Source organism: Silurus meridionalis, chromosome 11, assembly GCF_014805685.1.
Source record: "Silurus meridionalis isolate SWU-2019-XX chromosome 11, ASM1480568v1, whole genome shotgun sequence".
NCBI lineage: Eukaryota > Metazoa > Chordata > Actinopteri > Siluriformes > Siluridae > Silurus > Silurus meridionalis.
Window position 1 is genome coordinate 7,825,568 of NC_060894.1, and position 19,545 is coordinate 7,845,112.

At 38.9% G+C, this 19,545-nt stretch overlaps 1 protein-coding gene across 2 annotated transcripts in view; it reads right to left on the reverse strand.

The window, feature by feature from the left end:
- nf1b (neurofibromin 1b) overlaps positions 1-19,545 on the reverse strand; it is an 81,654-nt gene that overhangs the window by 52,856 nt on the left and 9,253 nt on the right. For both annotated transcript variants that reach the window (XM_046860614.1, XM_046860615.1), the window contains exons 9-28: positions 19,257-19,430; positions 15,160-15,288; positions 14,906-14,980; positions 14,659-14,769; positions 14,160-14,294; positions 12,793-12,906; positions 11,132-11,211; positions 10,623-10,746; positions 9,320-9,566; positions 9,081-9,154; positions 6,673-6,756; positions 6,237-6,578; positions 6,013-6,152; positions 5,803-5,925; positions 5,014-5,097; positions 4,769-4,885; positions 4,040-4,221; positions 3,152-3,363; positions 723-884; positions 387-481 (exon numbers count right to left, since the gene is read on the reverse strand). In XM_046860614.1, the coding sequence (XP_046716570.1) occupies positions 387-481; positions 723-884; positions 3,152-3,363; positions 4,040-4,221; positions 4,769-4,885; positions 5,014-5,097; positions 5,803-5,925; positions 6,013-6,152; positions 6,237-6,578; positions 6,673-6,756; positions 9,081-9,154; positions 9,320-9,566; positions 10,623-10,746; positions 11,132-11,211; positions 12,793-12,906; positions 14,160-14,294; positions 14,659-14,769; positions 14,906-14,980; positions 15,160-15,288; positions 19,257-19,430 (2,804 nt within the window). The remainder of the gene's footprint in view (positions 1-386; positions 482-722; positions 885-3,151; positions 3,364-4,039; positions 4,222-4,768; positions 4,886-5,013; positions 5,098-5,802; positions 5,926-6,012; positions 6,153-6,236; positions 6,579-6,672; positions 6,757-9,080; positions 9,155-9,319; positions 9,567-10,622; positions 10,747-11,131; positions 11,212-12,792; positions 12,907-14,159; positions 14,295-14,658; positions 14,770-14,905; positions 14,981-15,159; positions 15,289-19,256; positions 19,431-19,545) is intronic.

Here is a 19,545-nt window from a genome sequence, read left to right on the forward strand (position 1 = left end):
GGTTTATTGCATACAAATAAAACTAACATGCATGGGTCTTTTAAAAAAACCTTAAAAGTGTGCCTGAATTTCTGACAGGCACAGGATATATGCTATGGAAGTAAAATTAATATTACAATGAAAAATAGATCAGATATTGCAGATCTGGTCTGACATTATGGTCAAGCCTTTTATGTACTCCTTTTTTTTTTTGGGAAGGGACAGGCAAAGTTTTGCACTTGACTGTATGCAGATTTGGGCTTGTTTGCATGCATGTCACGCTCGTGTGCATTTGCGTCACAACGCATGCCTACAGAAAAACAAAAACTGTTTTAAATCGGATCATTAAGTCTAATCATAAATCTCTATATAGCATGTGTGATTTTTTTTAAGAGTGGCACAGCTACCTGGTGGGATCCACCTCAAAACTGAACTTGGTAGACTTTAGGACATCACCGATGAGGGGCTCCAGAAGGTTCTGCAGATACGTAGAACCGTAAACCTGTTAGGGGGGGAAGGAACGCAAACAAAGAGCAAAGATAGAAAAGTAAACAAAAAACAAAAAAAAAACAGGGGGAAAGTGAGGGAGAGTGAGAAAAAAGGGACATGAAAGAAAAAAAAAAAACATTAAACAAATCATCAAAGACACCCTTTTTGTTTTTTTTAATGAAAAACAAGTGGCTAAGTTAAAAAAAAAAAAAAAAGGCTTTTTTAGGATTTGCATTGCCACAATGTGTGCCAACCTTAAAACAAAAGGTCATGATTTTACTGGCCAGGCTGTTCCCTCTGAAAAGTGTTTGCATCGAGTCAGCAAGCTCCACCTCCTTAGAAAACATGTTCCACAGAAGCTGGTAGAGGAGGTGACGCGAGTCAAACAGAGTGACCAGAACCCGAGCCAGCTCGTCCTGCACGGGAAAACACACACACACACACACACGACTACAATGAGAGATCAATCAAAAATAACCACAACATGTACATCAACACCTTGTGTTTCAGGGATTTCTATATATACAATCCAAACTGATGTCTAATCAGCCTGGGAAGGAATCTACAGATAAAGTCCACCTCAGAACAGTAGACAGTCCTCCAGTCTATTTTTTATTTTACATTACTTTTCAAAACAATTAGCACGTAAAGTTATCTTCAGTATAATCACATGTACACTATATGGACAAAAGTATTGGGACACCAGCCATATGTGGTTCTTCCCCAAACTGTTTTCACAATCTTGGAGGCACACAACTGTATGTCTTTGATGCGGTGGCATTCAAATTTCCAATCAAATATTAGACCCAAACCTGTTCCAGCATCACAATGCACTTGTGAACAAAGCCAAGCTCAACCTTATGCTTTTCATGGGTAAGAGTGGAAGATCTTGAGAGGTCTTCTATAGAGTTCTGACCTCAACCATATTGAAAACATCTGGAATGAATTGGAATGCAGGCTGCACCCCGGACCTTCTCGCTCTACATCACTATCTGACTTTACTAACACCCTTGTAGCTGAATGAGAACACATTTCTACAAGCACACTCCAAAATCTAAGTGGAACATCTTCCCAGAAGTGTGGAGGTTATTATAACAAAAAATAAGGAGTAAAAAACACACAAATTTTATGATCAGGTGGCCAGGTTTTTTTGGCCACATAATGTAGCAAGTATTAACAATTATAATCTATAATTATAATTAAGCCTATTAAAGATATTTGTACTCATTCCAAGTTTAAACTGTCGTACATTATTGGTAGATATAATGATGTATCTATTTTCAGCTAAATATCTACCCATTCTTCCTGAAATTTGGGATGTATATCGAAAACACGTGTCTTATATTTTTTCTATAATCTCAGAAAATAGTAGAAAGTTCTTTACTTAAGTACAATATTCATTCTGAAGTGGAATTTATAACATTTTTTGCAACATAAGCATTACAATAACAGTTTTTTTACGTGGTACCAGACAGTATTCTGATGTTTTTATGATTGTTTTTATGATAGAAAAACTACTGTATTCTGCATGCACAGAAATCCTCACTGACAGACGTGTGCTGACAGAGGGACACACTTCAAAATGTACCGTATTGGAGAATTTAGTTTATATTATAAATAATAATATATATTTTTCAGGCTTTTTTTTACTGATATTTCATTGATTTTTTTCAAATCTCAATAAAAACACTGCAAAAAAAAAAAAAAAATCTTGAAGCAAAACAGCATTTACTCCGAAACAGAAAAATACACTCAAATTGTTGGAGACGTTGTGGCACACAAGAGAGGAACCACTTTTGGGAATGCCCTCATATCAGGAGCTTTTGGAAAGATATGCATAATGGATTAGAAAAGATTTTAAGCATTTCAGTGGATTACTGTTTTAAAGTACTTTATATGGGCATGGGGTCAATGGTTTTCTGGGAAAGGAAGAACAAATATATGGATAGAATCATTTCAAGTAAAAAAATTGTTACTAGATTTGATTGTTAAAAGTATATTTACTATGGAGAAGGTTACGTTTTGTGTTTACTACTTAATTACTAAAAAGACACATTTGTTGACTTTTGGTCCAAATGGACTGAGTTTATTGAACACATTTTTTTTGCTATAGAACTGGTTTTATTTTTACTTCTAGAGACTGCATCTATATGTAAATAGTTTTTGTATATACAGAAGAGATATAGTGATCTGTCATCTGCCATCGTCATGAAGAACTTGGTGTTCGTTTCTATCTTCTTTTTTTTCTTTCCCCTGATTAGGGAGTAAATCTTATTTGGAAATCTTTTGACATAAACAGATGTTGCGAATTGTATCTCTTTGCAACTAAAAAAAAAAGCAAAACCGAAAAGTCAATAAGAGAAATTCTGACTAAATAAACAGGGAATTAAACAATCCGAGGTGTGCAGTTACAGGAAATTAATCACTGATCGGACAGTATGATGTATCCTGCTGTGAAGGAGAGTTAATGTGATCAAACTAAAGAAGCACATGGAGAAATTTCCCTTTCACCAAATCAATATGCCTATTTTATATTTTAATCTGCCGATCTATATTTTTAAAAGTTTACTGCTGTTACACAGGTTCCTGTTCCATCAAAACCAGTACCAGCTTTGTTCAAGCCCTACTTAGTGATTTGTACTTTGGCCACTGTGGAATAAATGGCCTGGAAATTAATACGGACCCACTGAGAACAAGGCACCACATTGGCCAGTGCCATGGCGATGGGCAGCTCTCCCTGATCGCCCATCATGGTGACGAGCTCAACAAGCCTCTCAAAGCGATCAGCCAGCACTGTCTCAGCCAGTGTGTCAAACTCAGTGCCCTGCTGCAGGATCTTAGTGAGAACCTCCATGAAGGTGGCACGAGTCTGTAGGTCCTTGTGGTAGCCCAGACCTGGCACAGAACATGAAAAAAATAATCAAAGAACACCACAAAGTCATTTCTATGCTCAAGACATTTATATTATAGTTTAACTTTTTCTGTAAGTATAGTTGTTCAAAAGAAAGCTTAGTAATACAGAAGTCCTAGGAGGCCACGCATAGTAATATTTTTATCTTTTCTTGTTTTTCTCGAGATTGCGACTTCATTTTCTCGTGATCGTGACATACATACACTGTTTACTTGTGATCAGTACTTTATTTTATTGTGTATTCGGCATCTTCTAGAGACAGTGGATCATGGATAGTAACCATAACCACGATCGTGAGAAAATGAAATTGTAATACGAGAAAAAGGAAAATATATAAGAATGCATGGCCTCTTAGGACTTCTGTATTGTACATGTTCATTAGCATAAGCATAATTTGTTCTTTAACAGTGAAAAAAATTATAATTCACACAAAGATGCATTAACCCTGTACACCACTACAAAGTTATAGAAAGGTGATGAAGTTATCAGATCGTATATCTTCCAACAGTGTCTGCACATATATTTCTCTCTCTCTCTCTCTCTCTCTCTCTCTCTCTCACATACACATATATATATATATATATATATATATATATATATATATATATATATATATATATATAAAATGTGTGTATCCATATGAACTGAGGATCTGCTCACCGATGGAATGCATGAGGCCGCTGTCCACGTTAGCGTTGAGCAGGTTGGACATGGCCAGCACAGTGCAGTGACGCAGAGACGCCAGACGTCTCGACATGCCACGCTTACGGCCCGCAACCTGCTGTCCATCATCCTCCGGCTCGCTGCAGTCGTTTAGAAGATTCATAAAGAGTGTGAAGTACCTGGGGAAGATTTAGAAAAAATACAAATATACTCCTAAACCAGTGTGTTAATTCAGTGTCATTATTTAATAATGTCTGGACTAGATCATGTTCACATTTGGCTTTTTTTAAGATGTTGATTGAGCAAGGTCATAATGAAGGTGTGGCAAGCTTTTCATAACCGAGGCTTGCTGACTCGTGTACTTTTCGAAACCGTTTTTAGTTAATAAAACTAAGCAATTTCCCTGTTATGATTCGTAATCTAGCTTTTTATTTTTACATTTAATCCTTGAATTTAACTCGTCATGTAGCGCACAAAGTCAGTAAATAGACAGTTTTATGCCATGAATCTGCTCACTCATGACATCATTCAATACAATATCATCTCTTTGCTGCTGCAGGGTCACATTAAACCCCGACTGACCCACGTACTACTGTTTCCAGTCAATGACACTTTTGTACCTGGTATAACATGGAATTTTATAACCAGTATAAGATTTGGAATCGCTATGCAGTCTGAAGCTCCACCATCCAACCATGCTAACACAATGCTGAAATATGGTCCTACTTGAGGAAAAGTTGAGACTTGGCCTCCATGAGTTCTACCCCATCTCCTTCCTCCGGTTGGAGCGGTAACCCGGCCAGCAGAGACACCACAGCCTCCATACTCGCCTGATCCAGATCCCTGCAACAAACATGCAACAATTAACAAATAGAAAGTAGAATTCATTACTAAATGAATAATGTAATCGGTGCAAATTCCTAGTAAGATACACTGTTTTTAAAAAATAATAAACGGTCATGGCAAGTTACCTCGTTAGACACTTGACGTCATCGTCAGCTGCCTGGTTGGAGGTCCCCATTACCCAGTCTGTCAGATACTCCACCATCTTATTCCTGAGACCAGAGGTGGAAAAAGTAATACAATATTCTACCCTTAATACAATTACATTTGACTTAAGTACAAGTAAAGTTACCAGTCTTTTACTCAAGTAAAAAGTAGCTGATTTAAAATGAATTGATATAGTTAATTTATTTTATTAATTTTATTTTTTCAACTAGTTTTTACTAGGAACACCTATACTAATAAAAGTGCAATAAAAAAAAAATCATAAAAAAAAATAAATAATTTTACAGCGCGTGACTTGAGTCTAAACAAAAATCTCCTGTTATAATGTCATTAACGATGATGACAATGCAGATTCAGAATTTATAGTAAGCGCATGCACTAAACAACTTTCGATTTGATGGCATCGGAAGTCTTGTCCATCTCCATCTTTCTGCCTTGTAAAGTTAGCGTGTGTGTTCTCCTGACCACCAAATAAGTCGTTTCAGTAGTTTCCGAGGCGCGATAATTTTTCCCCTTGCATTATATTTATTTATCAATTTTTACTGAGTAACGGATATGATTTCAAATGTAAAGTTCTTTGAACAAAACATACTTGTATTTCATCATTTTAAATCCCTGACTGAGACATGTATACACACACACACACACACACACACACACACACACACACACACACACACACACAGACACACGTAGATCAGATCAGTTCTATCTGAGCAATGGTCGAATAGATAATCTGACCACTCTCTCACCTGAACTTCATTTCTTGACAGAAGGACAGATCGTCTCTGCGCTCCATCATCACCTCCACCAGCTGGCACAGCTTGGTTTTGATCTGGATCGCATGGACCATGTTGCCCAGAATGCGCACATACCTGCCGGTGCAATCATGAAAAAAACTCCTGATGAACCTGCATGAACTGTCCTGTGCAGAAGACATTAATGAAGGGTGGAGGTCTTACCTGACCAGGTTGATCATCATGGTCTCAATGCTGGCCTGGCCGAGATGTTCAGAGCTGCCTTCTGTGTGATTATCTAACAGGTTCTTCATTATAGCGATGGTCTGCTCCACAAACTGGGTGTTTGTCTCGTTGATTGGCACCTGAAAGAAACAGGGCACAGTAAAACACAAGGGGAAAAAAAAACTGAAATGTGAATAAACAGTCCAAATGCGAGTTCCACTGACCGGTCCTTGTGCTTCGAAGAAGCGGCTGATGCTGTTCTTCAGCTTGTTGAAGAGCATAGGGTAGAGAGCCGGGCTCAACTCCAAACCCACCAGGTCCTTGACGTTGTTGCGGATCTGCACACCCTTTTCGTGGCTGCACACCATCAGTGAGAGCAGCCGGTCCAAAAACTTCCCGAGTGGCGTCTCGGCGTTGCCCTCACATGAGCCCATGGACACCATGGAGCCCTTACGCTCACTCAGCTGACCCATCGGGGGGCTGTATGTAGCAGGGCGTGGGAGGATCCTCTGCTGCAGGCACACACCACCCAGAGCGCACAGGAATCCAGTCATGTTGGTCCATTCCTGAGGGGGAAAAAACAAGCAGGTCAGATCCGGTTTCGAAAAACTCTACAGGTATATTTCACACCTTTCATAAACGCTCCACACTCAGACTCACCTGACAGTCTTCTAACTTAGTTTTTGGGTGGTTCAGGATTAACTTTGTGGCGTATTCCCATTTGGCATGCGTGTCCTCCCAGGCCTGTAACAGAAACACAATGTAATGCATTTATTCTCTAAATTCATGGGCATTTTGTATTCATCATACATGAAACATTCTGTAAATGGGAGAGAAAACAAACAAACAAACAAAAAAAACATTTCATATCTATAAAATGTACATACAATACATACATTATTTTTAGCGTAATAACACTCCAGTATTGAAAATATTTTAATGCCTTGGTTTTACAACACCAGAGTTGTAAAAATATAGTTTATAATAATAAATATTCATGCAAAAAAATATTAGCACAATTGATGTAATAATAATAAATAGAAAAAAAAAAAAAAAAAACAAGAATGAAGAAATGCTTGTTTCTCTAATAAAAGTGGAAAACAGTAAATGCCTAAAATTATGGCCTAACTAAATATACATTATACCTTCAGTGTTTATTACTATTGATTTATATATTGTACATTCATACTGAATCATCAAATGAAAGAACACCTAAAGAATATTGTAGTTAACAACAACATGTTAAACAATTATAGATTGTTCCAAGCTCGGCACACTCTCGTCAAATTTCTTTTTAGTCATCTAGAGTCAAGAGTTCATTTGTGACATGTTTTAGCTTTTTTATTGTGCTTTAAACCAGTGGTCCCCAAACCCTGGACCGCGGAACAGCACCGGTCCGTGGGTCAATTGGTACCGGGCCGCACAGACAGAATACATGACTTACATTATTTCCGTTTTATTTATTATCTGATTCTGAACGGTTTTATTACCGGATTCTCTCCGCCACATCTGTCTATGACTCACTCTTGATGCATGTCAAAATTCTCGCCTCGGTCCCATGTCTGACATTAAATCTGTCCGTGGCGCAAAAAAGTTTGGGGAGCGCTGCTTTAGACCATCAGTTGTCTTGTGCAGAGGAAAAAGATGAAAACAGTCAGCAGCCCTATTAGTGCTACTACACCTATTGTACAAATCCATATTATGGCAAGAAACACTCAGTAAAGTAACCAAAAAAAGGTTTTTTTCAGACTGACTGACCGTTTCTCAAAGTAATCGTACTTCTTGAATTGAATGTCGAGTCAGTCTGGGGAAAAAATGAACTTTAAATATATTTCCAAGTTCATTTTCCAAAAGCTTTGAATGCTATGAACAGTCTCTCGTGAGCACCGTCACAAGAAAAGAAGACCAAGAGCTACCTCTGCTGCAGAGGATAGGTTTTTTAAATACCAGCTGCCGATTTATATAAAGGCTTCTCAGAGTTCAAATGGATCACATATTTCAGTATCCACTGTGTGAGACTGCGTGAGTCAGGCCTTCATGATCGAATTGCAGCAAAGAATCCGTCTTGTCGAAAGAACAAAAAGCAGAAGAGACGCACAAGGAATGCCCACTAGATCAGTGGATATATGCAATGTCTTTGTGAATGTCGTTTTTTTTACATGAAAAGGGTGAAAGTACGGTTCCATACATCCAAACTATGAACGTATGAATGCTGAAAAGACTACAAATAAATGAGAACAAATGAAGGAGAAGGTATGTACTAAGTTTTGACTGGTATTGTGTATATTGAAATGTTTATACAGACAAACCTCATTTACTTCCCGACATCCTCATTTCTAACGCTTGACCTTTAACAACCTTCCGCTTTATTTGTGCACGTCTTCTTTAAAAGCACATGAGGAGTTTGCATAAGAAATGAGTGTGGATGGATTCAATTAAGACACCAAATGTTTTTAAGGGTGTAAAAACCTTTCCGAACAGGACATACAGTCCCCGAAAGAGTTTTGGATTCCTACTGTTCTGCGATCATTATGTAAAGAAAAGGAAGTGAAGCAAACTAATGATTGGTCTAAAATCATAGCATACAAAATATACTATAATAGAGAAGCTGGGGGAATCATGTTCATCATGACCGTGAGTTATTTCCAAATCCGGAGAATGAGTACTGTATTTGAGCAGTTTGTGACTGGTTTTCAGGTGTGAGACTGATTTGTACCAGCAGGTTCAGCACTGTGAGATGTGTGCTGTACAGTGATCATTGACCTCGACACACCTTACTACATTTGAATGAAAATAAATAAAAGTCCTCATACTTATGGAAAAAAGCATCGGTGTGTGTTTTCAGAGCAACAGTGTAGCCTAGTGGCAACCACGTAATTACCTCTGTATACTTCAGAGACGTGACATTGCTTCAATTTTTGCTCATTATTTTGTAAAGTTCTCAGGCTTAAATTGAGTAAAATAAGAAAAGCAGTGGCTCAGGTCAAAATGTGGAACGGCCTGTTCAAAAAAAAAAGCATAGTTGAATCTTATGGTCATAGTAAATGAAGTAAATTGATTTCCCTGACCTCGGTGTTGCCAGGTGTAGGATGTGCAATCCTCCTCAGCAAAGCCATTACTCTCTTCTGTAAGGCTGAACGACCTGACAGGAAGACACACACACACACACACACACACACACACACACACACACACACACACACACACACCCACACCCACACACACACACAAAATTAAAGCGATTGCTGCCCTCTTCTGGTCACGTACTCAAACGTTCACACTCTGTGTTATTTATTAAAACCCGAACCTGTGGTCATCATGTTGCTGATGGAGGCGAACTCCATGAAGGTGTTGTAGTTGGGCAGAATGGTCTGCACCGGCACCTCGTCCACACCACAGCGGATATCTGCCTCCTCGCACAGGTGCCTGAAACAGGACATGGCCACCAGCACTGCCTCTGCGTCGGGACTCCACAAAAACATGTAGAGGCAGACCTCCAGCTTGGCCTGTGCCTGCCTGCACTTGGGGATGCTGCTGCCCATCGTTGCACACTCCTGTATGGGTCAGAAGGGATTCCAAGACTAGACATTGTAATAGACTTTCAGATATCATAATTAGAAGTAGAATCTCAGTGTTTAAGGCTTTGGGTTACTAATTGGAAGGTCAGGGGGTTAAGCCCCAGTATCACCAAGCTGCCACTCTTGGGCCATTGAGCAAGGCACTGAACCCACTTGACCCTGCACTCGGACTCCAGCTTCCTAGCATGACTGAGATATGCAAATATGTAAGATGTGCTGTAATGTATATGTGACAAATAAAAAACTTCTATCGTTCTCGAATCTTGTAATATAAAATGACGTAATAAATTTAAAAAATTTAATAAATAAAAAGAGTTCATATAAAAGACTCGACAAAATGCCATGCATCTTAGTTACTAATCTAAACTCAGGAATATTTATACCCTGGTCACACTGGTTCCTCACACACACACACACACACACACACACACACATTACTGTGTTCATAACACTCATATATAACTGTGTTCTTTAAATGCAAAAAGATCACAATATCAATAGATACTAAGAAAAAATGCAATTCACAATCTACTTTGAGATATTAAATCCTGTTGATATTTGTATTTTTTGCATTATTATGATTACAAATTGAAAATGTCATGACCTTTTGTACTCTTTGTACCTTATTTTGCGATATTTTTTTGTTGTATATAATGAGCTAAACACTATTAATAAAATGAAATAGATTTACATTTGTATAAAATACGCACACACACACACACACACACACACACACACACATATATATATGTGTGTGTGTGTGTGTGTGTGTGTGTGTGTGTGTGTGTGTGTGTCTGTACATTTTTATATATTACTTATAGCAGTGTTTAAATGCAGCACTTTTGTTCTTCTGGCAGTTGTAGCTGCATTGAGTTATTATAACAAGTAATAGTGATTCTGGCTTAAACATATGTAAAGAGCCAATAAACGCAGTTGTGACAAAAATATATCGGACCATCAAATAAATAATGATGCTGGAAAATTCACCCAAAAAGCATAGATAAATATTTAGCAATGAACTTTGTGGCTCACTTTGTTCCTGAGGAGAAACTTGTTCCTGCAGATGAGGATCTCTCTGAGCCACTTGAGAATCTCCGTTCTGTTGAACAGCTGGTGGCCGATGAGCTTGGGGCAAATGAAGTAAAGAACCTGGGAGCTGATTTCAGAACAAACAAATCAAGCTTGGTAAATCACAGGTTCAGAAGCTCGGGGGTTAAGCAAGATGTGGGTTCACACAGGGGTCAGAACATGGATGGATCTTTAACTTATTTCATTGGTGCCTGTAAATGTTGCAGTTATGCAGAAGGATATTGGAGTAAAGATTATTACTCCAGAGACTGTAGCAGTCAGCATTGAGTAGTTCCCCAGACAAAAAGAAAATAATGATTAATAAAGTATGAAGCTTCTCAAAACCTCACTTCATATAAAATGATTTATCTGCTTAGGTGTTTTAGAAAGAAAGCCTGCTCTAAAATCAGAGCCCAGTTTAACCTACAAATCTTTTCCCCAGTTGTGTGGAGATAAACTTTTCTAAGGCATACCTGATGTCCCAGAAGGTCTCCATGGGAGCGTCGGGGTTCCACAGCTCGATGATTTCTGGTTGATGCAAAACCAGCAAAGCCTTTGCAACAGAGAACATCAGATTCATTCCAAAAATTCGTAATGCTGCACTTAATTAAAGCTCATAACTTTGGAGTACTTCAGCTGTGAAAATCGAGAAAGTCTCCTTTATCAACAGTGCCTCTCATTTCATATTTACACTAATGTTTGCTTAAGTTCATATCAGCATACGGACATATCTGCTAGTTGAATCAATAACACTGAGTATAGAGTTTGGTAGAAATAAAGATACATCAGTTATATCATCAACAGTAGCTACATTGTTTGGTTGAAAAAGAATGAACATAAAGGCTTTGATGTTTGTACATCAAGTGCAGGTTTAAATAAATAATAATAATTAGGGGTTTCTACTTTATACGAACAAACTAAGCCGGAAGCAGCATGAATAAAGAGGAGGCTGTAAATCCATAGCCCAAGATTTTTTTTGAATTGAAGTATGTATATTTTTATACTCCTAATGCAGTGCCTGTCAGAAGTTTGGAAACGCCATCGTTTCTTGAGAGACGCCAGCTATATGCAAGAAACTAGGTCATTAAACAGCACGAAGAATTACTTTGACCAAATGGATCTAAAAATGTACAGATGTTAAACTTTATTTTCATTAAAAAAAAAACTCCCTTTTGCATGAATAACAGCTTTACACATTCTTGGCATCTGGACCGTTCTTTTCTCCAAACATTCAGCTGAAATACTTTTGAAAAAAAATTGCCAAAGATCTTCACAAGTTGGATATTTCTTTCTGACTTTGTAAACCAGTTCATCCCAGAGAAGTTTAATAGGATTTAAGTTCGATGACCGGGCAGACCGTTCCATCATAACACTCCAACCGACTGGTTGCTCTCTAAATAGCCAAAGGACTGGATGTATGTGTCGGATTATTGTCTTGTTTTAGACAGTATTCCTTTCACCTGGAATAAGTCTTCAATCTTCCCTGCTACAAAAAACAACCCCAAACCATTAAACGACCACCTCCATGTTTCACTGTGGGTGTGAGGAACTCTGCTAACATCTTCTCTCCTGTTCTCTGTCTTACAGAAGCCAAAAATTTCAAATTTGGACCCTCAATAATGTCTTCCAGCCCGTCCAATTCATATTTTTTTTGCCTTTTACCTGGTTTGTTGCATAGAACCATAAGGAACATGCATGCGTCTCAAAAACCATAAAAGACTAAATGTTTCCATGTTTGTCAACGACACTGTGTATTCTAATCTATAACACACACCTCTGGTAATCTAATATGATGACATTTCATTGGTTCTCCCCCCAACAAAGTGTGTTTCTCTAAACTGGCAAATAAAGTAAACCTGCTCCATCACTAATCAATAAGATCATTGAACAAGCAAAAGCTACTATAAAGTGAACTGCAATGCAGATTAAAATGAACTAATTAAGAATGAACACTAACAGGACAAAAACTATGATGTTTACGTTTTGAATAATATTCCGTTGTAAACGTTACTGTTCTTTCCCCGTCTTTTCACTGCTTTGTAAATGCCAAGGACTGTTTTATAACATACTGTTGAAAGGGAGACAGACATCACGTGACATGGGTATTGATTGGCATGAGTAGGGTTCGTCTCACCTCCATGGCCTCCTGGGAAATCTCCCCCAGGTTGGCGAGGGGAACAAGCTGCGTGAGACCTTTGATGAGATCGGCTGTGCTGCTCTGGATCTCCTGTCCTTGCTTCCCTGGGTTCTGACACACACACACACACACACACACACACACACACACAGACACACACACAGACACACACAGACACACACAGACACACACAGACACACACACACACACACACAGACACACACACACACACACACACACAGACACACACAGACACAGACGCAGACACAGACGCAGACACAGACGCAGACACAGACGCAGACACAGACGCAGACACAGACGCAGACACACACACAGAGAGAAAACTTGCATTAAACTTAAATTCGCTTAAATGTGTGTTTTAATAAATTCAATCAAATAAGCTGTGTAATTTTATCCTCTTATGGCTGGTTCCTAGTTTTCAAAGCATGTAGCAGAAAAACCAAACTGAGACGATGTTTTTATTGGAAATATGCACGTCCATTAGAGCAGATTTGGCCAAATTCTCTCATACGTTATTATGTCAAGAGTTTGTGGAGACCAGACCATAAGATTTCTATGTGCTTTTTGAATATTTTCCATTCCACATTCAGTCCCCATTTGCCCCAATAAGCTCCACTCTTCTGGGAAGATGTTCCACTACATTTTTAAGTGTGTTTGTGGAAAAGACGGAGACATGTTGAAAGGTCTCTTAGTTCAAGTAAAAGGGAAATGTAATGCTACAGAATACAAAGACATGCTATACAATTGTGTGCCTCACAATTTTGATTGTGATAACAATTTAAGAAAGAGGAACATATAACTGAAAGTCAGGTGCCACAATACTTTTGTCACAATAGTTAATCTATCCTAACGCATACACAGCTGCAGTTAAAAAAAAAAAAAAAAAAGTGTTATAATGCGAAAACAAACAACAACAGGATATGATCACCCCAATTACACCAAATTATACACTCCAATAATTATGTTCCAACATTCTATGATTTGATTTCCCAACAATATCATTTCATAAAGTGAACCAGTGACACATAAAACCGTTTATATATTTATAGATACATTTAAGGTTGTATCAGTGACCTTTCATAAATGTTAAACATCCTTATGTCTGTACAAAAGAAATTCCCAGAGCAAAAACTTTGACACTGAAAAATCATTGCTAATCCTGTGCATTCTCGTCACTCCTAACAAAAACCTTAATATCTTCAACTCTGCTACCTCCAGCTCCACCCCCTGGTTTTTACTCAATGCCACAGTCTCTAAACCATACAACATTGCAGGTCTCACCACAGTCCTATAAACTTTTCCTTTCGAGAACACCAAAGATAAAAACTACAAAAAATTCTCACGTGCAGCAGAAGCTTGGGGTCAGCGTGGATAAGCTTCACTAAAGCCAGCATCAGATACTTATGACTCCTGGTGTCCAAATCAGTTGCCTTGTCTTTAAACTTGAGACTGGTCACTTTCTCTTTAAACGTCAGACTCTGAAAGAAAGTAAAAGGAGAGTTAGACAGCGAGAAAAAAATCAAAAACAAAAGTCAATTTAAATTTATAATCCACATCGTTTTTTTCAAATTCACACACAACATGCTCAATACACAAACGCGAACAGAAACTTGGCTACAGAAACCGTTTTTTTTAGCTTTAAATTATATACATTTAGTGCATTATTTCATCCATGTATTATTAGTTTATTTTTCATTAAAATCATTTATTTAAAAAAAAAAAAAAAAAAAACAAACAGGCCATAAATGATGGTTTTTCTTCATGTCATTTGGGCAAAATAGACTTCATAGACAAAATTTCTGACACTGAATTGATCTCTCAGACCAACCCACACGTACGCACCGTCATGCGAAGCGGCGTGTGAATGCTGGCCAGTGTCTCTGCGAACATGGTGCGCAACTCTCCCGAGTAACAGTACACAGCGTCGATCTTTGGCCACCAGTCGAGTGGAGACTGCAGCAGGACAGAGGAGACATGTTGGCGATGCGCTAACTTAGCATTCATAACTGAACGGAAACCGAATTCACACATCTAAGCGGTTGAACCTCGTTCCTACATTTTTTTTTCCAGGGATCATAGCAGCACTTACGTTGGTGATGATTCTGTGCAGGGAGTTCACCAGGACAAAGTGGAAGGTGGACAGTGAGGATGAGGTCAAGCAGACCTGAGTGTGGATGGAACAGCGGCGTTCGAAAGAAAGAAATCATACAGCGTTAGAGCATTTAGTTAATGCAATGTGATGGCGGTTATAATTCATTATGACTCCTTTAAGATCACTGTAACTGTGATCATCCTAATGCTGAGGAAACTACAAGGCAATGATGATGATTAATATGTTCTCACTTTAAACTGCTGGTTATTGTGTGGGTTGATGCGGAAACAGGAGACAAAGCAGTCGATCATCAGGTCCACGTCTGCGCTCTGACAGCCTGCACCACGTGAGAACGGCTTGGCGGGGTTAAACAGCAGAGCCTAGAGGAGAACACACACACACACACACACACACACACACACGCGTTTAATTTTCCAACAGAATGAACAAAACCACATGCATCAACATATGTACAACCCCGATTCCAAACAATTGGGACACTGTATAAAATGTAAAAAACAGAATGCAATGATTTGCAAATCTCATAAGTCCATATTTTAATCACAATAAAGCAAAAAATAAAGTAAATGTTTAAACTAAGAATATAAACCAATTAAATGAAAATAACAAGCTCATTTTGAATTTGATGGCTGCAAAAGGTCACATAAAAAATTGCGGACAGAGCCAAGTACCACTGTGCAGCATCACGTCTTCTGTTCGTATACATCTGGGAACTGGGGAGACCAGACGCTGAAGTTTTGAAAGAGGAATGTTGACTTATATGTGTCTGATACATTGTAGGATTGTAGCTGCTCAACAGTCCTGGGTGTGTTTTGTTGTGTTTTTTGTTTCATGATGCACCAAAGGTTTTCAAATAGTGAAGACTGCAGGCAAGGACAGTTCAGCACCCGGACTCTTCTACTATGAAGTCATAGATTTTCAACTGTTGTGCAGTTTTATGTTGAGAAACATTATTCTGAAATTAATTTACAATTTGCAGACACAGATTGGTGAAGCGCTGCCCATTTTCACTATGCGTCTCTAAGATACTCTGTTTATACCCAATCATCTTACTGACCAGTTGACAATTAACCTAATTAGTCAAAAAATGTTTCTCCAACTGTATAATAGTAATTACACTTACGTTTTCCAGACTTCTGTTGCCCCTAGAGGCACAAAGTGCTGAGATAAATAACATGAGAACAATGTCCCATATTTTATATATATTTTTTTTTTTTTAACAAAGGAAGACTTAACAAAAGGTGTGAGTTACCATACCAGAACAGTTGTGACAAATACAATTGTAAGTGTACAGTTTTTTCAAATCCCTTTTCTATAAACAGTTTTGAGTTCACAGTACTTAACTGAGTGCTCTCAATAACACTATAGCCCCTCACTGAGTACTTTCAATATCATAAAAGCAGATGCTCATTTTTCAGTAAGACAATCAGTAAGTTGAGCTTTTGTATCTGGCCAGCGTACCATTTTTTATTTACTCTGTATGAGCTCCTTTATGCTACTTATTTCCGGTCTTAGTTTTTTCTCAGTAACCTGTTTTGTCGACTTAGGAGCATCGAACAGAGACTGGTTGTCCGTCACACAGACTACAGACCAATGGAGGAGCATTCAGCAGAGCATTTTCAGTTGTAAGCTCAAGAAAGAGGGTAGACAGAAAGATAGCAGAATCTATGCCATCTGACAGGGCTAGAGTTTTCCCTGCCAGGGTGCTTCTCCCTACATGTCTAATTCTCTTGAAACGCCAATAGAGAGGAGAAAACTTCCCTTCTTCACCTATTAAACCAATGAATATTCCCCCTTCTTGTGCCCTTCATCAGGGACACAATTTCAAAGCATAAAAGTTTAGAGAATCATTGTTTCCCAAATGCTAATCCCCTAGAGTCACTTTTCCAGATTTAAGCTTTCTAATGACCTTATTTGCTGCTTGCAGGTGGATTGGCTGTAAGTTTTTAATGTAGTTTTATTGATGTACATGAACTTCACCAATACTTGTTACAAAGTCCATTCCCACATAGCAGAAATGTTCATGTTCCTCACGTCCAAAATGGATTTCAGTATGGGAATTACGTCAATTAAGACGTTTCGCGATCCTGTTTAAAGAGAACCGTCGACATGACCTGTGAGTGCTCCAGTAACCTTACACTGTTCATCCAACCAATAAAATACTCAGAGACTCAAAAGCACAAGTTGGGTAATCTTTCTGCAGCTCATGAACATTAAGCTCTTCAAAACCTCTGGCTACGAGTCGTGCTTTAGGCCTTTGGGAGTTTCTTTGAGACTACAGAGTTCCACTTTTGACCTACATCATCAAGCCCTTCTTAAAACCTTGGCTCTCTGTAGACCACCACCCTCCTGTTTCATAAATTGAACATTCTGTCCTTTTTTTTTTTTTTTTTTACTTCACACCAGCAGAAGAGACAGGATTACCACGAACCATGTGATCCGTTTCCGCTTGGGTAATACTAAGATGAACTAACCCTTCTGTATTTACCTGCCTGTCAAGGATGTTTTTTTCTGTTCACGGTCAGTGTTTTCTTCACTTTCTGCGCTTCCTATTACCTTGTTTATGCCATCTTTTTCAAATGCTGTCTGACTTTTGTTCTGCACAGTTTGATCATCCCAAAATTCCCGATCCCGTGTGTTTATTTTAAAGCTTAGATTGATGTACTCGAACAAGTCTTACAACCACAACAGCTCCATCCTGAACAGTAACTACCCCAGGTCCTTTCCACTCAGGACAGTCTGCTCTTTTGTAGTACACCTTTTCTCCTTTTTACATACATGTCATCAGTGGGCCGGAGCTGCTTACGTGTTTGTCTTCTTATCCGCTCAGAAGGTTCTGCTTCTGTGAAAGCGTTCCTAGAAGCATGTAAAGCAGAAATATGTTCTTCCACTCTTGTACTCATAGTAGTGCCTTCTAGAGCAGGGAGTAAATCAACTAACACAGAAGAAGGGTTAGGATTCTGTCCAAACACCAACACCACACGGGCAGTGTTCCAGTCACATCCATTCTCTCGTTTGACCTTCAGGATGATCTCAGTAAGTGTTTGTGTCTCTTTGTCCGTTGCTCCAAGGACTGTGTCCTGCTGTTGTTCTTGTCTCAATGTTAAAGTTTTCAGCCATGTCCCTCTTCGTTGTTGAATTTACCTCCATCGCCACGGTACAGTCTCTGGGGTTGCCATGGACACTAATCCAAGTGTGAATTAAGGAATTAACAATTTCAGATGGCTTTTTTTTGGTTTTCACAATGTTTCCATCGCTGAACCTTGTAAAGTGATCGATAATGTGAAGATACCACATTAATCGCTGATCCCAATGATTCAGTCAATTGATTGCCAATGATTGAGGCCTGACTCCTCTACATTTGCATTTTCATCTTTAGCTATTTTTACTTGTTTGGTTTTCATGAATACAGGCTTTAGCCCAATGACCAGTACAACGGCAAATAGCACATCTGGATCGCTTACCGAACTTATCCAGTGGATTAGTCTCCAGGTAATGGTTGCTTTGGCTGCCCAATTAGCAACATAGTGCTCTGTTTTCCTTGTGGTCTTTGTTCTGTGTAAAAAATTTTTTTAAAAAGCCCCATCCTGGTTGACTTGTATTCCATTTGTTGAGCCTGTCGTTCTACCTGCGAAAATCCTTTAGAGAGACGACTTTATAGAGGCGAACTTTAACTTAACAAAAAAAGCCAAACACAGCATCAGGAAGTGTCGTATTATACTTTTTCATCCGGTTGTATCGCTGTTAGAAATCAATGATGTAGTCCGCCATGAAAACTGTTCTGTTATGCTCTCAAAATAAGAATATGCTTCCTATGTATCCCACTTTTCCTCTGTTAGGAACACAGCGTCCAGCTTTGGCATCAACGGCGCCGTACCGTCATCGCCATCCGAAAGGTATTTCCATCGCTGTTTCTCGGGGTCTCCCCTCCAGCCCCAAAGCAACCGCAAAAGCTTGTTTCTTTTTTTGTCGAGGTCGCTAACCCGTGTCCAGATATTAATTTTATTTTTCCAACACTCGTACGGTCTGGCTTCATCAAACTTCAGCTACCATGCCTTCCGACCGTCCTCTGATACCATGATAAATCGAATATACACGACGTTGGCACGATTTGATTAACTTTAATTAGAAGCACAGCAGCAGTAGCTTACACCTCTCACAACTTTGTTCGACGAAATAAAAACTTCTGCGCTCTCACTTTTCTTTCCCACCCAAGAGGTGCAAAGTGATGAGATGAACAGTGCAGAAAACAGATAACAGGAAACAGTAAGTATGCAAGTAAGCAGACTCTTAAGCTGCTTAGTGCTGCTGCTTGCGACACACACACCTTCAGATCCACCATGATGGACTTCACCAGGAGGAAGATGATGGAGTGATCCTCCCAGTTGACGTAGGTGGAGGCTTTACACAGTTTGACGCTGGCGATGGCTGCGCTCTCCGTCAGCTGCTTGCTGCACCCGTGTCCGACCAGAGCTTTCCTCAGACTCTCTATAAACAGTTTCTGAAACCAAACGCAGGCAAGCAGCATGCTGTAGTCAGGACTTAAAACAGGAAAAAGTGTTACAAAAAATTTTAAGGATTAAATATGGATAAAAATAATACGATGAAGAAATCAG